The sequence below is a fragment of the Glycine soja genome, chromosome 3, assembly GCF_004193775.1.
Source record: "Glycine soja cultivar W05 chromosome 3, ASM419377v2, whole genome shotgun sequence".
NCBI lineage: Eukaryota > Viridiplantae > Streptophyta > Magnoliopsida > Fabales > Fabaceae > Glycine > Glycine soja.
This window is the reverse complement of record NC_041004.1, coordinates 34029677-34054186: the sequence shown is the minus strand read 5'-3', so window position 1 is coordinate 34054186 and position 24510 is coordinate 34029677. Positions and strand designations below refer to the sequence as shown.

The following is a 24510-nucleotide window of genomic DNA, read 5'->3' as shown; positions in this document are numbered from 1 at the left end:
AATAAAAATAAATTACATTCAGAATATAAATATTTATTTATGGAATTAATTAAAATGATTTTATATGACTTATAAGTAAAAATAATTTTATATAAATTAAAAGAAAAAAATGTTGAGTTTTAGAGATGAAATTGTGATAAATATTTGGAGAAAGAAAATTATCACGATCTTACCTAACTCGAATAATAATGTCACCCATGAATGGTGTTTGCTGTCTTTACCATTAAAAAAAATAAAAACTAATTTAATTTAAGGTATTTTTATCTAAGTAATTTAAAACTATTTTATAATAAAAATATATTTAATATATTAATTTTAATATATATTAATGTAAAAAATTAAAATTATTATCTAAATATTAATAACAATTCTTTTTGTATATGACACTATTAAACATAGAACCAAAATTTTATTTTATAATAAATATATTAATTAATTAGATTTAAATTAATGTTTAGTATAAAAATTTCAATTTCATAATATAAATTTTATTCAAAAAATATTTATTTTACCACGAAATTATTGAAAATTATTTTATATGGCTTATAATTAAATATAATTTAATAGGACTTAAAAGTAATATATATATATATATATATATATATATATATATATATATATATATATATATATATATATATATATATATATATATATATATATATATATATATATAAAGTGTTGAGTCTTACCGGCTAGCGCCTCAAATTGGCGCGTCCGACATTATTTCCGGCTATGAATCTAGCGGTGGGTCGCCGACCCACTATATAGTAACAAAATATATATTAAATATATGATTCAGTAATATATTAATTTTAGCAAAATATATAAATATATATATTATATTTTTTAATCAGCACAGTATCTTTTATATAATAATAATAATAATAATAATAATAATAATAATAATAATAATAATAATAATAATAATAATAATAATAATAATTTTACACATAAATTTAAATTAAAATATTAAAAATTAAATCATTACTATTCAAATATATTTGACTATTTTTTGTTTCAGCAAAGAGTTTTGTTGAACCAAAAGACCACACAATATGAAGATCTCATCAAGTTGGATGTCGAATTGGCAAATAAAGCTGTTGATGCCAGTCTTATGTTGAATATTGCCCATGTCACCACGCCTCATGAGGATAATATTGACACCCCATGTTAGTGTCATGAATTCAATGTTGATAAGGGACTACAAGTTATGAATTTTGGTGAAACATGATCATAAAATATTGACTAAGGTGATCCAAATGTCACATTAAATCTTGGAACACGCATGAATTTATTGTTGGTAAACAAGGAATCACGTGAACAAATATGAGTATTTTTCAAATTTGATTCACGTGAACAATGATACAGAGACATTAATTCCAGTGACCAAAAGAGATAAAAAAAAAAAAAAAAAAAGCGAGAAATATGCAACTTACTAGGGAGGAAAAATGGCCTAGCAAGTTCTTGGAAACGAAAATCGAGTAAGTATAATAAAGATACCTGATAGAGTTGCTAATTTGAAGGGGACCCATCATATAAGGCTGTTATGCGAAAAATTGAGCATGGTTTGGCACATCATATAAGGAGTATACATGGAATGAGATATGGTTACGAAAGGCAAGTGAGAAGTGAGGACTTTTTATTGCTTGAAAGTTAATATGAAGAGGTGTCAATGAGAGGTGGAAAGCCATCAGAGTATCCAGATTCATTGAGACCCCACTCTTTCCACATATGTGGTAAACCTATATGAAGAAATATTTGCTTTGTTGAAAGCAATGGCTAAATTCCAAGAGGGGTGAATTGGAATTGAAAACTTTTTTCTAAAAACTTTCTTCGAATGAACGAAAACTGTTATTTTAAGACCCAAATGAAACTTAATCTTCGAAGCAAAGATCGTGTAGGTGCTTGTTTTGGTTTTTTATTTTCTTAATGTTATAACCAAATATGAAATGCAAAGATCAATACTTCAGAATAAATAAATATGTCTAAATAGAAGATGTAGAAGGATAAGAGAAACAATGATTACACACTTGAATCTTATATTGGTTCAATCATTTCGTGACCCACATCCAGTTACACATACAACTTTTAGTATGAGTTTTCGCTGATTAAATTACAATGATTACAAACCACATAGAACGCTACCACATGAAAACTTTCTAGAATCCTATTCAAAGAATTACACAAGTAGAAAATAAAAGAAAATACATCACCCGAAAGTGATTGATAAGAAATAAAACAAAACTTGTCCTATTTCTTTAAAGAAAACTACCATAACAACCTTTTTTTTTATTTATCCACATTTTTTTAAACTTGACGGTTCTTGAATCTTTGTTGTGAACCTTCAAAAATACACTCTTGTAGATCTCACACTCTTAGAAATTAGTATATGCACTAATTGGATTTCAGAGAGTTGTGTAAAACAACTCATCATAAGTTCACATTTATATAAGAAAAATAACGTTAATTGATTAAGCCTTGACGTAATCAATTATTTTATTCTTGAGGTCACTTAGGCATCACAAAGAACAAATTAACCGATTATTTGGTGAGATAATCAATTATTTATGAAAGATGGGCTTTCTCAAGGATCAAATAATTGATTATCCTAAGTGACAAATCGATTATTTATGCACCTTCACAAATCTTAAGTCTCCCGACTTTGAGATGATTGATTATTTTGTTCAATAATAAATTATATTGTTCTTCATTTCAAAACTTATGAATTTCAAACTTGTTTTTCTTCATATTTTATCTCAATTGTTTCTTACACCAATTTTACTCAAAGGGTGCTTAGATAAGTTTAATTACATAGGCTTTCTATTTTTAATGCATGCATACACACACAAGCAATCAAAATAAAAGAGACAAGGAAGCATGGTTTATTATTTTATAACGATAGGCATCATCAAAACTTTAGTAATGCAATCCAAGCCATGAACACTTGGTTCAGATCGTTCTGGATGCAAATTCAAGAACACCATTGATGATCTTCTAAGAACACAAGAACATAAAAACAGAAAAAGATGGAGAAGATGAACAAAACAATGTCATGATCTACGGAGAATCGATAAACCAAGGAGGATTCGCCACAAAGGAATAACTTCCTTGATAAGAATCAATTTGATTTTCAGTAAAAAACCAAAGAAGAGGCTAAAGCTCTCTCTAAGCACAAGCTTAATTTCAATTACACAAAAAGTTTTTACAAATGAGAAGCCCTTGACTATTTATAGAACCAACAAATGAAGGTAATTAGGACAACTCATAATCACCTAAATGCACAGTCTAAGCCTAATTTGCATTATACATTAAAGCCCCCTTACAACAGAAAATGAATGTTTTCAACAATTTCCACGGAAGGTTTCCGCTAAGCAGGGCATTCGCACTATGCGCAATTTTTTTCTTGGATTGGAATTGCACTAAGCGAGACATTCGCGCTAAGCACAATTTATCCTCTGGAATTGAGCTTAGCGAGCTGGTGTCGCTAAGCGAGTTGTTTACCAATCTTCAAAGTGCTCCAATTCAACTTCTTGTAATTTTTTCCTTCCTTGCCTTTGATGAGTAGTCCATTCTTGATCCTCTTGATCATCTCTTCTTGTAGAAGCTTGACTTTGGATCTTATCGTTGGATCCTTCAACTCATGAAGTGCTTCTAAGTCCTTATGCTCTTTGGATAACTTTCTATCATTTAGAGACAAATCTTTAGACATCAGGGTGTTCATACTTTTGTGGGATCCTTATAAGAAATGTTATTTCAAGTATTTTTGTTCATTATAATGGTGCTCATAGGGGGGTTGATACTTCTTAACAAACTTATTTGTCAATGAATATGATTTCTTGGAATTGCAAGGGTGTAAGAACTAAAAGTTTCTCCAAACTATTAAGGACTTGTTAAAAGAGTAAAATGTTGCGTTGATTTTCCTTTGGGAAACCCATGTGAGTATAAGCATGACAAGGTAGATTATCATTAGAAATAATCTAGATAATTCGTTCATTGTGGATGCATAAGACCACTGGAGGAACTTGGTACCTTTAGTATTCTTATTTTTGTAAGATGGAGGTGTTGGCCTACACATATTAGTTTGTTCACTTGAAAGTTAAACGAGCTAATGCTCAACCTTGGTTGACTATAGGTATTTTGTGTAAGCCCTCATGCTCATCAACAAATCTCTGTATGGAGAGATCTTTAGTAGACTGAAAATCATGTTACAGAGCCATGGTGTCTCATAGAAGACTTCAATGCTATCTACAAACTCTACTATAAATTGATATGACATTAAATTGATATGACATTTAAATTGACTTATTAAATTTAATTAATATGACATTTATATTTAATCTCTTTACGGAAAAATCTTCAATAGATTGAAAATCATGTTAGAAGCCATGATGTCTTATAAGTGACTTCGATGCTATCCTCAAACCCCATAAGACACCTTAAGCAATCAAAAAAGCATTTAATTAATATGACATTTAAAATTGACTTTTTTAAATTTAAACGTGACTTTTGTTTGTTATTAGTATTTTTTTCTTTTCTTTTTATAAAATATTCTGATTTGTATAATTTTTTCTTCGTCTTTTGTACAAGTACCCTTTTTCCTTTAGAGATAATCTTTTAGAGGTTTAGTTACTAAAGAAATATGGAGAGACGTGAAAGGAAATTGAATTGTGTTTCTTGAAATTTTTTTAGTAAACCTTTTTTTCAATTGATGGTATCCTCTTACTAAAGTAAGTTCATATGTGAAACATATAAAAAAGAACAAATAATATTTTTTAAAAGCTTTGTACTATCAAATCCTTTTGAAAACAGGTGTTTAAATCGAAACATAATTAACAATTAGATAAAAAAAAAAGATAAGAAAGCATAATAACACATAAATTTTGATACTGGTTTGTCTCTAGCATTGTGATTATGTATATTTTTTGACAAACTCACCATGTTTCATTATCATTTATAAAAATACAAGTATTTTTTTCTGAGTTGCTTTTGACTGAATCTCAAGTAATTTTACAGGAGTCCCTTCAAGCTAACACCTAACTATTATTTAGAACAAAGTCTTTTTAGAATTTAACAAATTAATCAGACTTATTTTATGTAATGGATCACTGACTTTCCATAATCAAAACTCCTAGGATTTAAAAGGTGTTTTAGGAGTTGGGATTCTAACTTGGAACAAAGTCTACACAGAATTTGGATGCTTTATCGCATGTTAGTTTCTCTAACTTCAATATTTTATGCAACATATAATACATGCCACTAACTTGTCAAATTGGTATGATAAAACAACTTGTTTATCTAGTTTTTCCCACACATCATGTCTCGTGTTAGAGGTCAAATTTGCTTTTATGCACTCGAGTACGCTCCAACCTGTTTTGACACGTTTTTTTTTATGGAGTAGGTAATTTTCCCATTTGTCTTATTTCTTTTTCTCACTCTCTTTTGACAAAACTTATCTGAAGAATACAATTGATTAAAGCATCAGACTATTTAACATGATTATAAATGCAAAGTTTAAACATTTATTAACACAATTACATACACAAGACTCACATTTAAAATCTCTAAATTTCTTATTAAACTAAATAACATCACGTAAATTGATTTATCTATTTCAGCAATTTATTTTTTCTCTTATAAATATTTATTAAAAATTTATTCACTAATCATAAAATTATATGCTTTAAATGCATTATTTAGTATAAAGTAATCAAATCCATTAATGTATTCTTTACAATAAATTTAGGTTTAATTACTTATTTGTTCTATCTAGTTTCACGATTTTTATCTTTTTAATTTTTATAGTTTAAAAGTGATTTTTTAGTCCATATCATTTGTATTTTAATTCTCTTTTAGTTCATATAGTTTACATTTTAATTCTTTATTAGTTCTTGTAATTTGAATGTAATTTTTTTAGTCCTTATCATTTGTATTTTAATTCTCTTTTAATTCCTAAATGGTTTTTTTAGTTCATATATTTTATATTTTAATTTCTTTTTAGTCCTTATCACCAAAATATGAGTAATATTATCAATTACATTTAACTACAACAATATTAGCAAGTAATTTGTAATTAATTTATCGCACGATAATTTGTAATAAAAAATTGATAATTTATAACTAATTATTTTTTGATAGTAATAACTAAAAAGTAATTACAATATAAATGATAAAGACTAAAAAAATTACTTTCAAACTATAAGAACTAAAAAATAATTAAAATACAAATTATAAAGATTAAAAAAATTACTTTTAAACTATAAAGACTAAAAAAATAACTTTTAAATTATAAAAACTAAAAAAATTAAAATGTAAATTAAAAAGACTAAAAAACACTTTCTAACTATAAAGATTAAAAATACATAAATCATGAAATTATAAAAATTAAATAAGAAATTTAAGCATAAAATTAATATAAAGTTTATTGAATAATTTAAGTTTGTTTTCCATTCTATCTCATAATTAAATTTAAAAAAAAATATACTAACTTTTTTCCTTTTTCAAATTTCCAATCTAGCATAGTGTAGCTCATGTACAGGTGCAGTGGTATGAGTGGTGAGTTGGCGTTGGCATGCCATGGAAAAGCCATGTCACTCACTTCCTTTCTTTCAGATTTGCACTATTGAGCAACAGTGGGACCCACCTTGAATGATGCACATGATGACATGAATGTCTCCCTTATCATCATCACATGATGAGGTCATTATTCAAAACAAGTACAACTCGCCGCGCGTGAGCCAAATCTCTCTCACTCTTCTCTTTTATACATTCAACACAGTCAACCAGAAAAAAAAAGCCGTTTTTCCTTCTCAACTCAAACGGAAACACAAACAACATGACCATCATGAATAAATAAAATAATAAATGAATAAAATTTATGATTCTCGCACGTTATTTATATAAATAATCAATCATAATAAATTTTTTGATTTTTTTAGTTTCTTGGCATTGACGGTGTATCACTTTTTATTTGAAAAAAATCATTGTTATAAGTATCGCTATTAAATCGAAAGTAACTCCTAAAAAAATTCGAAAGTAACACTTCATTAGTTTTTCTAGAAAAAAATTCTTTTATTTGAGAATCTTTATTCTTAAATTAATATTTATTTTAATTTAAAAATATCATCGATCTCATTCTATTTGACATTTAAGTATGGAATAAAGTTTTAAAATGTAATTAATATTTTAGACTTCATAAATTTGTTATACAATTTCTTATCTCTCATATTAATTAGATTCTTTTATTTTTTTTATCTTCTCACTCTACAATAAATGATGAAGAATACAATAGAAAAATATTTAATGCTTTCATTAATATTAAAAAATGACAATTAAAATAACTAAATACTGAATATATCTTTTATTAATCACAAAATATCTCATATTTTTTAATTTTTAAACTTTTATAATAATTACTTTAATTTTTTTTATCGTTGTAGATCACAAAATATCTCATATACTTATTTTGATTATTTTTTTATAATAATTATTTTAAAATTTATATTAATAATTATTTCTAATTTATTTATAATGTATCAATGCATCCCTATGAAATTATTTAAATATAAATTCATAATTAATATTTATTTATATTTAATAGTTAGAAATCATTTTGTTAAATTCATACATTATTTGTCTTCATTTTCTTTTACATTATTAACTAATTAAAATAATCTTAAACATTTTCTCTAGAAATCATTATTTTTATTTTAATATAATTTTTAAAATAATTATTATAAAAATTAATAAATTATATATATTATTTCTTTACTTTTATTTTGCACTAAAATCAATAATATTTGAATATAAGAACATCTATAATGCATATTATATATATATATATATATATATATATATATATATATATATATATATATATATATATATATATGAATTATTTATTATAATTTTGTGAGCATTATATTGTCTTATAAATTTAAGTATTTTAAACAAAAATTTATTCTAATGTTAAAATTACTAAAAATGAATATTTAAATTAATTTTATGAATTTTATCATTCATGATATAATATTGTTAAGAAATAATTGCTAAGATGATTATAAACTATAAAAATTCTTCAGTTTAATTAAATAAATGTATAAAATATTCTTACTTGTATTTAAATTAAATTCATAAAAGTAATGTCGGTCAATTTAAATACAGACAAATCCTAAATTAGGTAAGTTGCTACTTCTCTCTTCATTTAACCATTAAACTTGCTCAATAAATGATATTCCGAACCCCAACAAAACAAACAACACCTCTAGTAAAACCGTAAAACCGTAAAACAACATTGTAGTTTGATCCCCATATACATAACACAACCATGGTTAAAAAGCATCCACATCACATTCCATTTGGATTTTGATGCATATGGAAGAGTGTAGTGTAGCCCAAAACAATGTTATTGTTGCTATACTAGTAGTAGTACTAGTACTAGCCATTTGCATATGATGATTGAACCAATTTGGTACTCTGACACAAGTCATCATTAACTCTATGCCTATTCACTCTTTCCTCAATTTCTCTATCCATCTATCTCTTTTATCACTGTCCTCCATAGTATCTATCTATCTATCTATATTTTCTTTTATTACTGTTCTGTAAAAAAGCTATTTTGGCCATCTGACCACCAAAGCCTACACCATTTTGCTCCTCTCTCTCTTTTCTCATCCTCACAATTGGGCAAAACACACACAACACAACAATGAGTGAGAAAGATGATGGCTTGGGTTTGGGGTTGAGTTTGAAGTTGGGATGGGGAGAAAATGATGATGATAATAATAATAATCTAAATCATCATCAACAACAACAATACCCTTTCTACGTGCACAAGCCTCCTCAATCGGTTCCAAACCAAAGGGCTTCCTTCAATAACTTGTTCCATTTTCATGGTAAGTTTTTCATCCTTATCTATCTCTCCATTTCTTTTTCTTCAATTTTTCATGCCTCCTTATCTTGTTCCTTTCCATGGTATCATTCTTTTTAATTCAAATTTTCATGGTATTAACTTGTTCAAATTACATGGTATGTTCCTTCTTCATGGTTTTGGGATTCATCCTGAATGTTTATTTTTTTTTCTTTCGTATGAATAAAAATCATTCCTTTTTTCTTTTTTTTTTTACACATTTTTGCTTGAAACAAAAAACCCATTTCCCATTTTTTTTAAGAACACAAACCATTTTAATTTTTCCGATTTTTTCCGTTGAAACCGAACTTATTTCCCAATTTTTCAGACGAAAATCATGCAATGAGAAACAACTCAGGTGCCATATATATATATATATATATATATATATATATATATATATATATGAATTAAGGCACTGTTTTGTACCGAAATACCCTTTAATTTCCATGTTAATTACTTATTTTGCCACTGACTCACGTGCGTGTCACGTGACAGATCGGAGCTCCGAGACGCGGTCGTTCCTCCGCGGAATAGACGTGAATCTGCCACCTCCGCCCCCATCGGCGGTGGTCGACGACGAGAACGCGGTGTCATCGCCGAACAGCACGATATCGAGCATCAGCGGGAAGCGGAGCGAGAGAGAGGGCAACGGAGACGAAAACGAGAGAACATCGAGTTCTCGCGGCGGCGGAAGCGACGACGATGATGGCGGAGCTTGCGGCGGAGACGGCGACGGCGAAGCGTCGAGGAAGAAGCTGAGGTTGTCCAAGGAACAGGCATTGGTGCTGGAAGAAACATTCAAGGAACACAACAGTCTGAACCCGGTGAGTCAAGAGTAGTGGCATTTTGGTAATTTCAGTTGCAACATAAGTACATTTTTGGTAAACATAAAACTTAGATGCATTTAAGTGTTTGTAGCTTTGTTTTTTAATCATAATTGAAGTTTTATCTCGGTAACTTGAATAGTAATAGATGTTTGTAGCATTGTTCTTTGATAAGAATTGAAGTTTTATCTTGGTAACTCTATAATAATAAATGCTTGTGTCAACATTGATTTCTGAATGGAGAATGGTATCAAAACACTTATGAAACTTTTTATGAAACTACGTTATTTTAAGCTTGTCATTTTTTCTTAAATTAAAGGTTTTAAATCGTGTTCATTGTCATTATTGTGACCATGATCCTTATTACCATAGAAAATTATTGATAAATGCGGTCAAAATTGTGGTTGCGGTGACATAAAATCATTCACTTTACCTTTCGGCCGGAATTGTTGTCAGAGTGACATAAAGCTGAATACTTTGTGGTTGCAACTGCGGTTGCAATGCCATGAAACCAAACATTTTACCTTATGGCCAAAATTGCTGTCGAAATTCTGGCCACAACGACCAAAAAACCAAAAACCTTGCGACTGAAATTGCGGTTGCGGTGACATAAAACCAAACACCACATTGTGGTCGGTGACATAAAACCAAACACCTAGCGGCTGAAATTGTAGCGGTGACATAAAACCAAACACCTTACCGACAAAACTGTGATCATTCTGACGGAAAACCGAACACCTTGCATTGCGGTCAGAATTGTGGTTGCGGACATTTCTTAAAAATCTTGCATAAGTTCTTCAAATAAATGAAGAACAAATCTTATTTTAGCATACTTGTACATTTTAACTTTATGAAAATTTACTTAATGTCCCCCTTTGCAAAAATATGAATATATTTTTAATGAAGTTTATTCTAAATTATATAATATTTGTATTTGTTTTGGAAGTATAGTTAAATGCTGACATTTAGTCTTATATTATTATTATTTGTAGAAGCAAAAGCAAGCTTTGGCAAAGCAGTTGAATTTGATGCCTAGGCAGGTGGAGGTGTGGTTTCAAAACAGAAGAGCAAGGTGAGGATTCTATTCAAAGGGGCATTATTGACATTTTATTGTATATGAGCATCAAGTAATATTTTGTGTTGTGGCATTGTTTATTGACCCTATTTAAGTTTCCGTAACATATATGTCCCAGTGTTTTTTTTTTTTTTTTCTATTTAGAAGGATCAATAACCCAGCTTTTGTGAGACATTAAAAGATATAAAGTTGTAGATGATTTAGATGATAATTTTGAAATAGAAGTGTATGCTTGGACCCACAATACGCACAAAGATGTTGTAATTTGGTGATGCTGGATTTTGAAGTCAAATTTTGGAATCTTTGATGTTTACACGGGTTCATTCATTTTTCAATAGGTAGTGGAAGTACTTAAATTTCTAACATTACAATGATAAAACTGATAAACTAACGTGTCAATAGTAATAAAAAAATTGATGTGTCAATGTCATGTGTTACTTTGTCTTCCATTGCTTTGAAAGAAGATAGTCATGTCAATGCTGTTGGGTCAAGTAATGTAGGACCAAGTTGAAGCAGACTGAAGTGGATTGTGAATACTTGAAGAACTGCTGTGAGAATCTAACTGAAGAGAATAGGAGGCTTCAAAAGGAAGTGCAAGAGCTTAGGGCATTGAAGTTATCCCCACAGCTTTACATGAACATGAACCCTCCCACCACTCTCACAATGTGCCCTTCGTGTGAGCGTGTTGCCGTCTCATCCACATCCTTTTCCTCATCGGCCACCATGCCCTCTGCCCTGCCTCCAGCTAATCTCAACCCGGCAGGCCCTACCATCCAGCGGCCGGTGCCCGTCAACCCTTGGGCAGCAATGTTGAATCAACACCGTGGCCGGCCATAATTGATCGCTCCCGGCCCTAGGTAGTAGGGTAAAGTTCAGGATGGCAGCTAGGACATTTTAGTTTTGTAGACAGAAATGAATCAATGAAATAGGAATCTTATGGGTTGGTTTACTTTTACTAGGACTTTGAGAGCTCATGGTTTGGGAAATTCTATTTGCACCCGTCTTTTTTTTGCACCTTCCATTTTCTTTTACAAATTAGTTTTTGCCTTTTCGGAATCTACAATACAATTGTAGAAATTAATTTTTGAAATGTAAAAGAAAAGGCAGAGACTGTGAAGAGAAAAAAAAAGGGGGGGCTGGGGGGGATGCAATTAGAATGATCCTCATGCTTTTGGTTATTAACTCTTTTTTGTCTTGGCCTATTTTATTTAGAGCATAGATAGAACATGTTTTAGTCAACTTTAGGATGTGTAAAGTTTGGTGTTTTCATATGCTGAACAGTGTTTGTTATTTGTTAACCTTGGAAAGATGGAAAAGGGTATTGGAATCTGTTTTTTTTTATTATTATTATTTGTTGCTTTTCATAGGATTTGTGATGCCACATGGTCTGAAAAAGGTGGGATTTTGTGCAAGGTTGGGGAGGGGGACAAAATAAGGGGATTCCCATGAAGGGATAATGAGTGTGGTCTCAATTAGAAATGATTTTGTCTATCTTTTGCTATGATTCCCATCTTTTTTTTGTCTAATGTGGTTGGACACGGGGTTGGGTGAGTCGGATTGTGGGACTCTACTATGTTTGCTTGTGCACCCTTCTTCATTCTCCTTTAAGATGTGGATTTCCAATAACCATTTAGCAAGAAGTGAACACCAAAGGTAAAATGTGGTTACGCACTACTGAGTAGTGACCGTGGTTGTATCATCACGTGTGTGCCTTTAAAAGTAAAGTTTTCAAAGGAAAAAAACAGAGCACAATTAAAAGGTAACATCATGGGCCACATCATGCCCATCACTGCAGCCAGTAAATATTGACCAGTGGAAAAGCAACAAACTCATGTGACGAAATTAAAAAGAGTTTGGTTTTTGTTATCGATGTGAGAATATTATTAATGGATGATTTATAAGAATTTTTTGTAAGTGTTGTTTGAGGCTTAAAATCTATTCTAATTTAGTGAGTCTTCTGACCCAACTCACCGAAAAACATTGACCAATAATACTGTTTTTTGAGCGTGTTTCATTTTTGGAATTTGGTTTTATTTTTTGGATTATGTTTTTATTATGAAATTTGTATATAGAGAATTTGTCTGTGTAGGTGGTGCTGTGTGTGATTTGATCCACTAACAACCCTTATGCTATTTTTACCTTTTAGGGTCACTTCGGTTTTACTTTAATTTCTTGCTAAAATTATTAGCCCAAGGGGAAGAGAGGTTTCCCAGTAGGCCAGTAGAAACATTCACAATTCTTTTTTGGGTGAATAAACATTCACATTTCAATTTCACACACTTTATTGTATAGTTTTTTTATTGGTTAAATTCGGGTGTTTTAAGTTGAGTTAAAAATTTCTCGGGCTGAGATTTATTTAGGGATTTTATTTTACCGATAAACATTTACATTTTAAATCATAACTTTCTGTTTTCTATTTTTTTTTAAAAATACATTGTAATTAACATTTACGTTTCAGAAGGATTTTTTTTTAAATATTTATATACAAGAGTTGTGAAAAATGTTGTCGAAATTGTATTCTGTAAAACAATGTACAATTTATAACACAACATAAAAATGTTTATTTCTTTAGCAAATATTAAAAATAATGGCGAAAGGATGATTTCATTTTCTATTCCTTTGAGTTTCGAAATTAGATTTTAGTTAATATTTATTTGAAATTTATTTCAAGCTATTAAATTAATATAATCTTTTTTTACACTAATCAGTTTTCTTCTGAATTAATTTCGTTATTTTAAGTGATATACCATTATTAGTGTTGCGTAAAAGTCAGGTAGGTAAGACTCTTACGCCATATTATAAAAAAAGGTTAGCAAATACACTTTTTAATATACTCTTTTCCTTCCATACATTTTTATTGTGTAAGATTGAGAAATGTCACTAAATAATATGTAGGTCTGATTTCTTATTTAGAGAGTCCCATTCTCAAATGAATGGAACACATAAATTTCAATGTTTTAAAAAAAGTATGTTAAAAATAGTCTTGAAACTAGTATCTTAACATCCTTATAAATGTCTACCGTGGTATTTAAAGTACCAGTAATCATAGATTAGGAGATCTTAGACTAAGACATTTTCTACTTGTCACCAAGGTTTCTTTCAGTTTCAACTCCTCATCATCCCAAGAAAGACCCAAATACTATGTGTAACAGGTCCGATAAACTTTGTTAATTCACATGTTGAATAGTATGTTTGGTTTGGTTATAAAAAATGAGGAGTTTTGCTAGGTGCACCCAACATTCTATGAAAATGATGAAATTGTTCTTGTTTAGTTTTCCTCTTACGGATCAACTTGATCCGTAAGAAGAAAAATAATAATTTATTAACTACATATTTAAAGATATTGTTTAAGGTTATTTTATACATATTAATAAAAATTAATAAATACATAAAAGATAATAATAATTTTATAAAATTAATATTATCATCATTAATTTATTTTTTATTTTTATAATTAATCATATCATTATTAATATTATAAAGAATATAAAAAAATAATTAGTATTATATTAAAAATTAAAATATTAACTACTTTATAATACATTTTTTTACATGATCATTAGTATAAGTGGAAAAATAGTAATTATAAGAGAATTTAAAAATATTAGTACGTTATATAAAATAAGGATCTTAGATAACGAATGATGTCCATTTTTGTTTAATTTTTTTACACCTTTTTCAACTTCTTTATTTCAATTATATTTAAAGGTATATTTTAAATTATTTTTTATTAGTTGGGAAACTAAGTTAACTAGACCATTTATAATAATTTACATATACTATAACTAAGTTAACTAGACCATTTTAATAACACGCGTGTATATAGACACAAATGGAATACACAATTAATGAAAATAAATAAAACTAACATTAGTAATAAAAATAAATAAAACCAACAATACTCGTGAAATGAGTTCATGTACAATATTTGTATATACATGGAATATCAATATAAAATATGTACATAAACTATGCCTGATCAGTGCGCCTCCTGTGTCTACACCTAATGTATACTAGATGGTCCTGTGTCACACTCTTGATCAATCTGAGGCATTCTTCGATCACCTCATGTGTCGATGAGCCAAGCGTGACCACCCCTAGACTCAGATGGCGCTCCAACCTCTTAGTAATGTCATCACAAACTTCCTGTTACATACAAAACAAACTGATTACACAAATTATTATGCAAATATTGAGGTAAATGATGTAAATTATTAGTATTACTTACCACTGCATGTCTAGGCTCCTCCGCAGATGTGGACGATGCTCCTAGCTCCGGCACGTGAGGGATATTCGTCTATGGGGCCTGAGGGACGACTCGGGGCTGCGGGGCATGACCATGAGGCAGAGGATCTAATGCGTGGCCTGGTGTCATGAAAGAATGGGAGATGCGGAAGAACCAGTCCATGTAGTCACTGGAACACGCCCCTGGCACAACGCACACCTCACCTGCTGGTACGATATGATCCTCGTAGTGCATCCACCTGTCGTGTATATCATCATATGAGACCCATGAATCGACAGGAGGAGCAGGAATGGTCTGCGGACAGCAACAGGCCCCCAGTGCAAGAGACTGGAATAGCATGATCTAACGTGGAAGTCTCGGACCTCTCCAAGCTCCTCATAAGGGATCCAACAGACATCCGGAATCCGGAGTCGGTCCAGGCGCTCCCTGTACGACGGCGTGTGAATGCTCTTCACGGTTTTCTTCGTCGCAATCCACCTGCACGCACGCGGGAAAGCCTCGTCGTAGTCCTGATCAGCGATGGACTCCGCGATAGAGGGAAAGTGCTCGTAAATCCAGCACTACAGATGTAACATTAAAATTATAAACATTAATAATGAAAGTGTAACAAAATTTTAAGTTGAACATTGTTTAGCCTGAATGAATGAAAAACATATTTGTTACCTGCAGCAGTGTGATATAACCGCTAAGCTGTCGACGGTGGCTCATAGATACATCGTTCAGCTGGTCGTACATATGAACCAGAGCAGCCACTCCCCAGGCGTACCTCTCTGTCATACTGAGGTCACGAAGGGCCTCCAAGTAGACAACATGCACATTGGTTGCACTATTGTTAGCAAACAAAGTGCAACCCAGAAGATGGAGAAGATATGTGCGAGCCGCAGCTGTCCAATGACCTGTCTGGCATCGGCGCTCATATATATCACGTACCCATTGCAGGCATACGTACGGTCGACGACACTGGGCTGTCTCAGCCCTGGCAAACTCTGTAGAGACCATCAACAAGTCGACCAGCATCTGAACCGCATTGTCCACGTGCAAGGGCTGAAAGGCGTGTAAATCTCCAATCATGGACAGATGGAGAAGCGAGGAGACATCATCCAGCGTGATGGTGAGCTCTCCCACCGGGAGATGGAAATTAGACGTCTCCCGGTGCCACCGCTCCACAAAGGCAGACAAAAGTCCTCGATCGCCGGTGTCTACCGAACACGCGAACAGAGGACTTAGTCCTGTATCAGCAATAAGTCCCTCAATGGCAGGGACAGGCTTGCCTAAACTGTGGACCTTCCTCTCATGAGAGGATAGCTTTAATTCAGGACGCTCCTGAATTGAAGTATAAAGAAACGCAAAATTCGTTAAAATCATTATTTAAAGGAAAACTAATTTCAATCATAAAGTATAATTTACAAGTAACTAAAAATAAATCGTATAAATACCTCTCCCGTCCATACGCTGCAAGCAACGTGATCCGCATACAGGGTCAACACGGATGGGTCACTCGGACCACCCGGAAATCCCTGATGCTCATCCTCAACAGCCTCTGCGCCTGTGTCCGCAGGAATGTCCTCTACAGCAGCTGCTGCCTCCATCGGGTCATCCTGAACATCTAGCGTAGGGATGACTGGCTCATCAACGTGATCCACAGTCATAGCGACTCGCTGCCTCCGTGCGGATGCAGTAGGCCGTTGACGCTGCGAAGCATCATCGGAATCATCACAATCTCCTCTGCCCACACCTCTGCCAGTGACCTGACCTAAGGCACGACCTAATCCTCTAGTCCTAACCATGATCTGCAAATGAGTATCGCAAAATCAATCACTCATTTCATTTTCTCAAATTTCAAGCATTTCGTTAACTCAATTCAATTACTCTAATGGCCACTTGTTGTTTTATCATATGTTTTACTTATTAGAGAGAAACTTGCTGAGCTTTATGAATCTGACAAACAATGGTCAACAACATCTCAAATGCTTAGTGGTATTGACCTTGATTCAGGAAGGTGTTGTTTTGTGGTCAACAACATCTCAAATGTGTGTGGATACACAAACTAAGCATAAACAATGGTCAACAACATCTCAAATGCTTAGTGGTATTGACCTTGATTCAGGAAGGTGTTGTTTTGTGGTCAACAGCATCTCAAATGTGTGTGGATAAACAAACTAAGCATAAACAATGGTCAACAGCATCTCAAATGCTTAGAGAGAAACTTGCTGAGCTTTATGAATATGAGAAACAATGATTCATGAAGGAATGATGTGTGTGGATAAACGAAATAGAATCAAACCAGGATTGATGTGTTTGATGTGTGTGGATAAACGAAAATTAGGAATTAATGCTAAGATAGTGTTTGATGTGTGTGGATAAACGAAATAGAATCAAAATATATCATTTCTCAACACAATATTGTGTTTTGTTCTATTTTTATAATTCACCAAAGCTAGAATAGAACCCATTGGTTATGTTCCATTTTGTAACTTCTGTTCTAATATGTTTACCAAATGCTACCTAAGAATGTAACACTTACCAAAAATATATGATTGGATTCCTAGGAATCAACATTTAGGACTGTGGAAGGTGTTGGTGGGGGTGGCATCTTTGTGCCCGTGCTTACTCTAGTTGTGATTTTTATCTTTGTAATAATGAGACTAGTTTTACTAGCAATATTTGGTTTGGAATATTTGGATAATTTCATACAAGCACTAGGTATCTCTTGGAATTTTTTAAATGAAGTAATTCATGCTAAGCATTCAACGCCAAGGGGTATTGTTGATGTATTCTTTTTTGTAGGGTGGATCACATCAGTCCGAAAGTAGCATCACATGTGGATCCACTAGGATTTTTATAACACGTTGTAATTATAGTACCTCTGGTACTCTTTTATTAATATATATATATATATATATATATATATATATATATATATATATATATATATATATATATCCTATTTTGCTGATAAAAAAAATGCTAATCAATATATACTATTTGGATAATTCCCTAAAAGAGGATATATCTATATATATAGAAAAGTTTATCTAAATAGACCCATAAATGTAACCACTGATGTGTGTTTTATTCTATTCATCATATAAGGGGGAGCATCCTAACTAATATGTATGTCTACGAAAAAGGGATATTAGGTGCTAACCAGGACAAGATTTTTTTCTAATGTGTCCAAGAAACAACCAAAAAAAGCTAATTAAAGGGAGAGCATTGTCAGTAATTACAATGTTCAAGTTCAACAATATTGAAACAACCAAAAACAAAATAAGGCAAGCAAACCTAATTAAAGGGGGAGCATTGATTTGCAGGCAATGATTGTACAGTCTAAATTAAAATGCCCTAAATTAAAATACCCTAATTTCAAAAAAAGCTCACAATATATCAAATATTTGGTATTTTTTCAATTAAAATGAAACTGTTACTTTTACGGATCAAGTGATCCGTAAACTGTTTGTTAGTATTTACGGATCACCTGATCCGTAAGCCTTTTACGAATCAAGTTGATCCGTAAGAGGCTTACGGATCAGGTGATCCGTAAATACTAACAAACATTTTACAGATCACTTGATCCGTAAACAGCCAAACAACTTCCCGATAGCAATTTCCGCCATCGCTGGCAACAATGGTGGAAGAAACAGAAACGCGAAGGAGAAACGTACCTTGAAGAAGAAGCAGAAACGCGAAGAAGAAGCTTTCCACTTGATCCCGACAACAATGGCGGCAACGAAGATGAAGAAGAAGCAGAAACACGAAGAAGAAGTTTTCCACTTGATCCCGGCAACAAAGATGAAGAAAAAGCAGAAACGCGAAGAAGAAGCCTTCACTTGGGAAGAAGATGCAGAATCGCGGTGCGAAGAAGAAGAACGAAGAAGATGCAGAATCTCAAAGAAGAAGCAGAAGCAAAACCGTCCGAGGAAGGAAGAAGAAAAAGCAAGCACGGGAGAGAGAGAGGCGAGAGTTATTTTTTTTTTAAAATTCCTGAGGGGCTTTTAAGTCTTTTCCCTCAAAAACCAGTGAGTGGAAAATCATAATGAATTCACCACAAAAATAGCTATTCGTTGTTTTAAAAAATGATCGTGAATTCAACTTATCATCAATCCAAATACATGAATTCTATTGAAGTATTAATTAACAATAGAATTTAATTAAAATATATTAATAATGTAAATATTGTTTATATTGACTTATCACAAATTAACATATAATTGAAAATTATTAACTTTTGTACATTTATTTTAAAAGCCATATTTAAAGTAATTTTGAATTAATTGATAATGTAATAAACTTTACAGTATATCAAAATTAAACTCGTTAAGGAAAAAGTTGGCCTCATGCTCCAAAATGCATTTTAAACTCCATCTTATGGTATGTGTTTCATTTCTGTACCATATACCTCATTCTATTTGACAGGATGTTTTACACTCAAAATTTGTCCTCCAAAAGTAAATTCAAAACTCTATAGGTCATGGGATTAGGAACCTAAGAGGCTGAACTTCAAGCTCAATATACATATTTCTTAATAAGTCTTGAAAAGTTAAAAAAAAATGTTATTTTGAACTTTAAACAATTTCAAAATAACAAAACAGGAGAAATGAATCCAAAATTGATATATTTTCCCTGATATTTCACTGCCTTGATTGCTGCAGTCTTGCAAACACGAGAAAAATCAAAAACACCAAAAGGGAAAAGAACAAAGAATTCCAAATAAAAAGGAAGTCCAGAAATCAAACTGTATTTACAATATCTGTGAGGAAACGTAGGATGCAACCTAGTCCTGCTTTCTCTGTCAATTTTTCATGAATCAGAAGACATTGGTCACAGGTCGGGCGATCTCCAGTAGCTAAGCCTCTATACAAGTACCTATGACAAATAAAAATCTCTTAGGACATAAAATGAAGGTGTAAAGAATACCATTAGTTATCTACTACTATAGTTACTATAATATTTAAAAAGAAAACTCATTTAATGCCTATATCTAACTTAAAAATATAAAAGTACAGAAAAATAAGTGTTATTTCAAGTAAATCAGAGACCCAGTACTTAACAGAGTTCTTACTTTTATATAACATTTTCAAATTTTGTTCAAACAAATCATAGCTTTATGAGTCAGTTTTTATTCAGATTTCAAATTCAGAAACATGAATGATAGGACCCAGCAATAGAATAGAATAGAAATGCATGGAATTATGATGAAAACTGAAACAACAGAGGATAATTCCCCTCTTCTGTATACTCTATTAAGGAAAACAAGAGTAAATGGAACTAAGCTTCTTACAGAGATATATAGTAGGGTGATTTAGTCCCAAATTGACCAGAGATATAACTTAAATAGAACATGTAAAGCCTGGATGTTCCTCATCATATAAGCTGGTTTTGTAGAGTTAAGTAAGCCCCTAAGCTCAAATTCTAAGAATAAATTATTTGCTAATATAATACCCAGTTGAATTCTTCAGTTGACCACTCAAAATTAGAGTAAAAGAAAAATGATAGCTAATGAACACTCAAAATTAGAGAACAACTTCGTTATTTTGGGACAAAATTCCTCATTGAATTCTTCAGTTGAAGAATTACATCACAAAGTTAAGATAATCAATAATTTCTTTAAATTAACAATGCCTGCAAACAACAGACTTAAACCTGTAGGAAAATGCATGTGTAAGTGATTTAACCTATAGCCAGACTGAACGAGTAAATGATTTTACCCTATAAGGAGTCCCTTTCATGATGTGTGGGAGAAGAAATGGTTGACAATCCGAATTGGATGCCTTGGATAGGATAGGTTGGTTGCTGAGAATTGGCTATCTGATGTAGAACAATATAAAAGCAAATCTCTAAATTTTGAGGTTATATACCTTTATTTCGTTTTATTGAAGAGTAGTATTGGAGTCATGTTGCTGCAGATAAGCAATGAGGCTACAGAGGCCTTTTGAATTAAAGGTGATGAGGGCTATTTGGGATCTTGATAGTGAGAAGGCTCCTTAGACCAGATGTAGTAAATGGAAATTTCTTAGCTATTTTTCATAAGTTATATATCAATGGTAAGATTGGTTTTAGTGCAAATTCTACTTTTAGTATTATATTGCTTAGGTTCTTGAAAAAAGATAATTGTTGTTAAGGTGAAGGATTTTACAACTATCTGATTGGTAGCAAGAGTGAAAAAATCATAAAGGCTCATTCATTCTAGGGTTGAGCATAATTCTAGGAGATACTACTATATCCTTCACTCAGAATTCCTATTGAGGTGAGGGTAGGAATATTCTGATACATCTCTCTTTGGTATAAGGTGGAGAGGACATTAGATATAAAAAACAGACAGATTTAATTTTTAAGTAGGACTTTCAATTTAGTAATTATGGTTTACCTAGAAGCTAGAAATTGGTTTCATCTTTCAAGGAAGGTCTCTGACAGGCTGACCCTATATTTCCATTTATGTTCACTGTGGTAATGAATGTCTTCGGTCACTAACTAATGAAAGGTTGGAAGTGAGGTTCAGTCAAAGGTCTTTTGGTGGAACCAGAGAGAGGCATCCCTTGTGTAGTTAGAAGACATACTATTCTTTTCCTTTCAGAAGACAGACATTTTCAGAAATGTGTTTTTGACTTTTTGTTGAAGGTTTTAAACTTTCTCATGATGATTGTATCATGTGCTTTCAAATTTTCTAAAGCAAATAATCACCAGTTTTTGTGCTATGAAGTAGCTTGGTAACTTTGCAGTGAGCTAGCTGATTGTAGATTGTAAGATATGTGGTCATCTAATTTTGAAGTTGTTTTCTCTACTTGTTAGATAGGTTCTGGGCATAGAAAGGATAGTTAAGTGCTCTGCTTTTGGTTAAAAAAATATTATATCATGTCTGAGACAATGGGCACTAGAAGCTCCAAAAAACACTTCTTGAGGAATTCAGTATTTGTGGTGGTCATGAAAGATTCCTTCTAACTCTTGAAGTATTCACACTAGTGATTTGGTATATGGTTTGGAAGACAGGTTGTAATGGATGCTTTACAGCAATTAGATACCTGTGGAGAATAGCCACATCATGTTGATCTAAAATGGCAAAATTCAACAAGATAAAAACCCAGCTAAGATTATTTAGTTATTATGAGTTGATTTATCAACTACAATTGAAGCATGAGAAGGAGAAAAAAGATAGAGCACAGAAGTGAAAGGGATACAAAAAGAGGTGGGCTAGTAATCATTATACCAAATGGCCAAGGAATTACTAATAGAAATTCTAGAATTCACCAAAAGAAAAAAGGAAATTTCTTGGAATAATAGCTGTAATTGATAAAATAAGGAGCATCTTGCTTCACACATGAAAGGCCCTTATAAGCTTTATAGCCATATAAAATTGACAGGAAAGTGAACAATTTCTATGACTTTCCTAATCTATACATCATCCTAATAGGACTGTAATTCTACCATAATTACCTTGAAATTATATAAAATAACCCAATAATATCCCTGATAATATTCAGCACAAAAGTTACATGAAATTTCCCTAGTCTGAATATCTTATATGAAAATCAGAAGGCTAGGAAAATACTATGACAAAAACAAACCACATGTATTCCAGAAAGCAGTAAGGTTGAGTTAGAATTGTTACAGCAGGGAAGATCAAGAAACACTGCCTGCCTTTTTCCTTCCTAATTTAATAACCATTACTTTCCCCACACTATATAAACAGCTCTTAGAATTCTGTTCAATCTATGTTATGAGTTTACCAACACATTATCATTCCATTTCGGAGAAAATATTCAAACAAATTGCTTATGTTTATTACAGCGCCATATTCCAGTTTCTAGCTGTATCTGTTCAAGTGCCAGCACATATCATGCAGGGTGGAATGCAGACCAAACTACAATGATCATTAACTATAAACCTCAGAATGTTACTACCTCCGGTCCTTTTTTATAAGAAACAAGTGACAATGTAAAAAGGAACGTAAAATACACTATCACTTGTTTCTAATAAAAAGGACCAGAGGTAGTACCATCATCCAAGCAAATTTGTATTCTAAAAGAATAAGAAGCTAGTCAAGTTAAAATTGACATGTAAAATGAATTCAAAAACAAGAAATTTTGCCACTCACTTCATTAGGATATCATAGTACTCAGGATCCAAGGAAGAAAGCATCCCATCCACATCTTTTATAGCCATTATAGCTCTGTGCACCACAAGCCAGTGTGCCGACTGTCCGAAAATAGAAAACAGATAATATCACGTTAACAACAAATTACAAAACTTCAATTACTACAATTATACATGCAACAAAAAGAATAGTCTTTGCTAGTTGAACTTATCTATAAAAAGGAAAAAAAAAACAGTTTTTGTTACCCAACAACCACAATCAAATGTAAGCACAAATATTTAAGTATCAAAACTCTAAAATATAAAACGAAAAACAGAGAAAACAAAACCCCTCCAACACACAGGAAAAATATGCCATGATTTCAAAGAATTTGAAAACTTCAATTGAATTGCACCATATCTCCAAAGTAACAAAAAACGGTCGAAAAAAAAAAACTAGTCTTTATTGCTAGCTGAAAATAGCTTGTCCATGATGATGATTGATGATAAGAATAATAAAATTAAAATTAAAAAATAAGAGCAAATTATACTGCCACCCTCTATGGTTTCTTTGAAATTCACATGACACCTCTACTTTGTTTGGACATCTGAAATTTAAGATTTCAGCTGTTTTATTCAGAAAAACAAAAGAATCCTTTTTTTTTGTTTGAAATAAATACATTACACAGACCCCTCCAGTTACCTAAGAAATAGTACATTAAATTTATTGTGTGAATTTCAAAGAAATAAAACTCTGTTTCAGTTCCACAATTTAACCCAAATAAATAAAATACAAACACAAACTGAAGTATCAAATTCTCCTTAAAAGAAAAAAAAAAAAAAGAGACAAAACAGTAAACAAAAGTAGACAAAATAAAAGGGAGGCTGAGGGAAAAAACCTTGCAACGCTCATCCCCAATGATGGCAAATGTGCCTTCAAGGGCAGTTTTAAGGGCTTCCACGGGCTTATACCTGAAATTGCATCACAGCACAGACCATAATAATAATAATAATAATCACATTAAAATTTTAATTATTGTTCTTAAGAAAACAAGTAATTGATTCGTTCATCAGAAAAAGGAATAAGTGATTAAGTGTTGTGTTTGATGAAATAAAAGAGAGAAGAAAAGGGTAAGTACTGTTTGAGCAAAGTTTCGATCTTTCGCGATTTGTGTTCAATTCTGGTAATTATGGCCTCTGCATTATCTGCTTCAACGAACCCTTTTGCTCCTGCCATAGATGAACAACAATTGAAGAAATGAAGGTGAAGAGAGAGAGAGTTACTTTACTTCGTAAAGGTTAAGGTGGGTCCTAATAAAATGTTATTTTCTTTAATGACGTGGGACACGTGGGAAAATCTTTACAATTCATTTTAATCTACGGTTCA

At 31.7% G+C, this 24510-nt stretch overlaps 4 protein-coding genes across 4 annotated transcripts; 1 reads left to right on the top strand and 3 right to left on the bottom strand.

Moving 5' to 3' along the window:
- Window positions 1–8372: 8372 nt before the first annotated feature.
- Window positions 8373–12157, top strand: LOC114406534 (homeobox-leucine zipper protein HAT3-like). Its single transcript, XM_028369261.1, has 4 exons — window positions 8373–8894; window positions 9407–9735; window positions 10728–10807; window positions 11311–12157. The coding sequence occupies exons 1-4, from the start codon at window positions 8708–8710 to the stop codon at window positions 11645–11647; spliced, it is 933 nt and encodes a 310-aa protein (XP_028225062.1). The 5' UTR covers window positions 8373–8707; the 3' UTR covers window positions 11648–12157.
- A 2560-nt stretch (window positions 12158–14717) lies between these two features.
- LOC114406533 (protein MAIN-LIKE 1-like) lies at window positions 14718–16493 on the bottom strand. Its single transcript, XM_028369260.1, has 3 exons — window positions 15720–16493; window positions 15039–15616; window positions 14718–14956 (listed from the first exon to the last, which is right to left on the bottom strand). Exons 1-2 carry the CDS (start codon window positions 16419–16421, stop codon window positions 15182–15184), a joined length of 1137 nt encoding a protein of 378 aa, XP_028225061.1. The 5' UTR covers window positions 16422–16493; the 3' UTR covers window positions 14718–14956; window positions 15039–15181.
- LOC114405187 lies at window positions 16460–18917 on the bottom strand. Its single transcript, XM_028367826.1, has 2 exons — window positions 18719–18917; window positions 16460–16846 (listed from the first exon to the last, which is right to left on the bottom strand). The coding sequence occupies exon 2, from the start codon at window positions 16841–16843 to the stop codon at window positions 16460–16462; it is 384 nt and encodes a 127-aa protein (XP_028223627.1). The 5' UTR covers window positions 16844–16846; window positions 18719–18917.
- A 622-nt stretch (window positions 18918–19539) lies between these two features.
- On the bottom strand, window positions 19540–24424 carry LOC114406532 (actin-related protein 2/3 complex subunit 5A-like). The gene is made up of 4 exons (XM_028369259.1): window positions 24263–24424; window positions 24023–24095; window positions 23146–23246; window positions 19540–19919 (listed from the first exon to the last, which is right to left on the bottom strand). Exons 1-4 carry the CDS (start codon window positions 24358–24360, stop codon window positions 19784–19786), a joined length of 408 nt encoding a protein of 135 aa, XP_028225060.1. The 5' UTR covers window positions 24361–24424; the 3' UTR covers window positions 19540–19783.
- Window positions 24425–24510: the final 86 nt, after the last annotated feature.

Excerpts from the sequence above, each read along its gene's own strand:
- LOC114405187 (XM_028367826.1), bottom strand. The coding sequence starts at position 16,843 with ATGGTTAGGACTAGAGGATTAGGTCGTGCCTTAGGTCAGGTCACTGGC.
- LOC114406532 (XM_028369259.1), bottom strand. The coding sequence starts at position 24,360 with ATGGCAGGAGCAAAAGGGTTCGTTGAAGCAGATAATGCAGAGGCCATA. Across the intron at positions 24,096-24,262 it reads ATCGAAACTTTGCTCAAACA|GTATAAGCCCGTGGAAGCCC; the intron begins GTACTTACCCTT and ends ATGCAATTTCAG. Across the intron at positions 23,247-24,022 it reads TTGGGGATGAGCGTTGCAAG|TCGGCACACTGGCTTGTGGT; the intron begins GTTTTTTCCCTC and ends ATTTTCGGACAG.
- LOC114406533 (XM_028369260.1), bottom strand. The coding sequence starts at position 16,421 with ATGATTTTAACGAATTTTGCGTTTCTTTATACTTCAATTCAGGAGCGT. Across the intron at positions 15,617-15,719 it reads GTTATATCACACTGCTGCAG|TGCTGGATTTACGAGCACTT; the intron begins GTAACAAATATG and ends TTACATCTGTAG.
- LOC114406534 (XM_028369261.1), top strand. The coding sequence starts at position 8,708 with ATGAGTGAGAAAGATGATGGCTTGGGTTTGGGGTTGAGTTTGAAGTTG. Across the intron at positions 8,895-9,406 it reads TAACTTGTTCCATTTTCATG|ATCGGAGCTCCGAGACGCGG; the intron begins GTAAGTTTTTCA and ends GTCACGTGACAG. Across the intron at positions 9,736-10,727 it reads AACACAACAGTCTGAACCCG|AAGCAAAAGCAAGCTTTGGC; the intron begins GTGAGTCAAGAG and ends TATTATTTGTAG.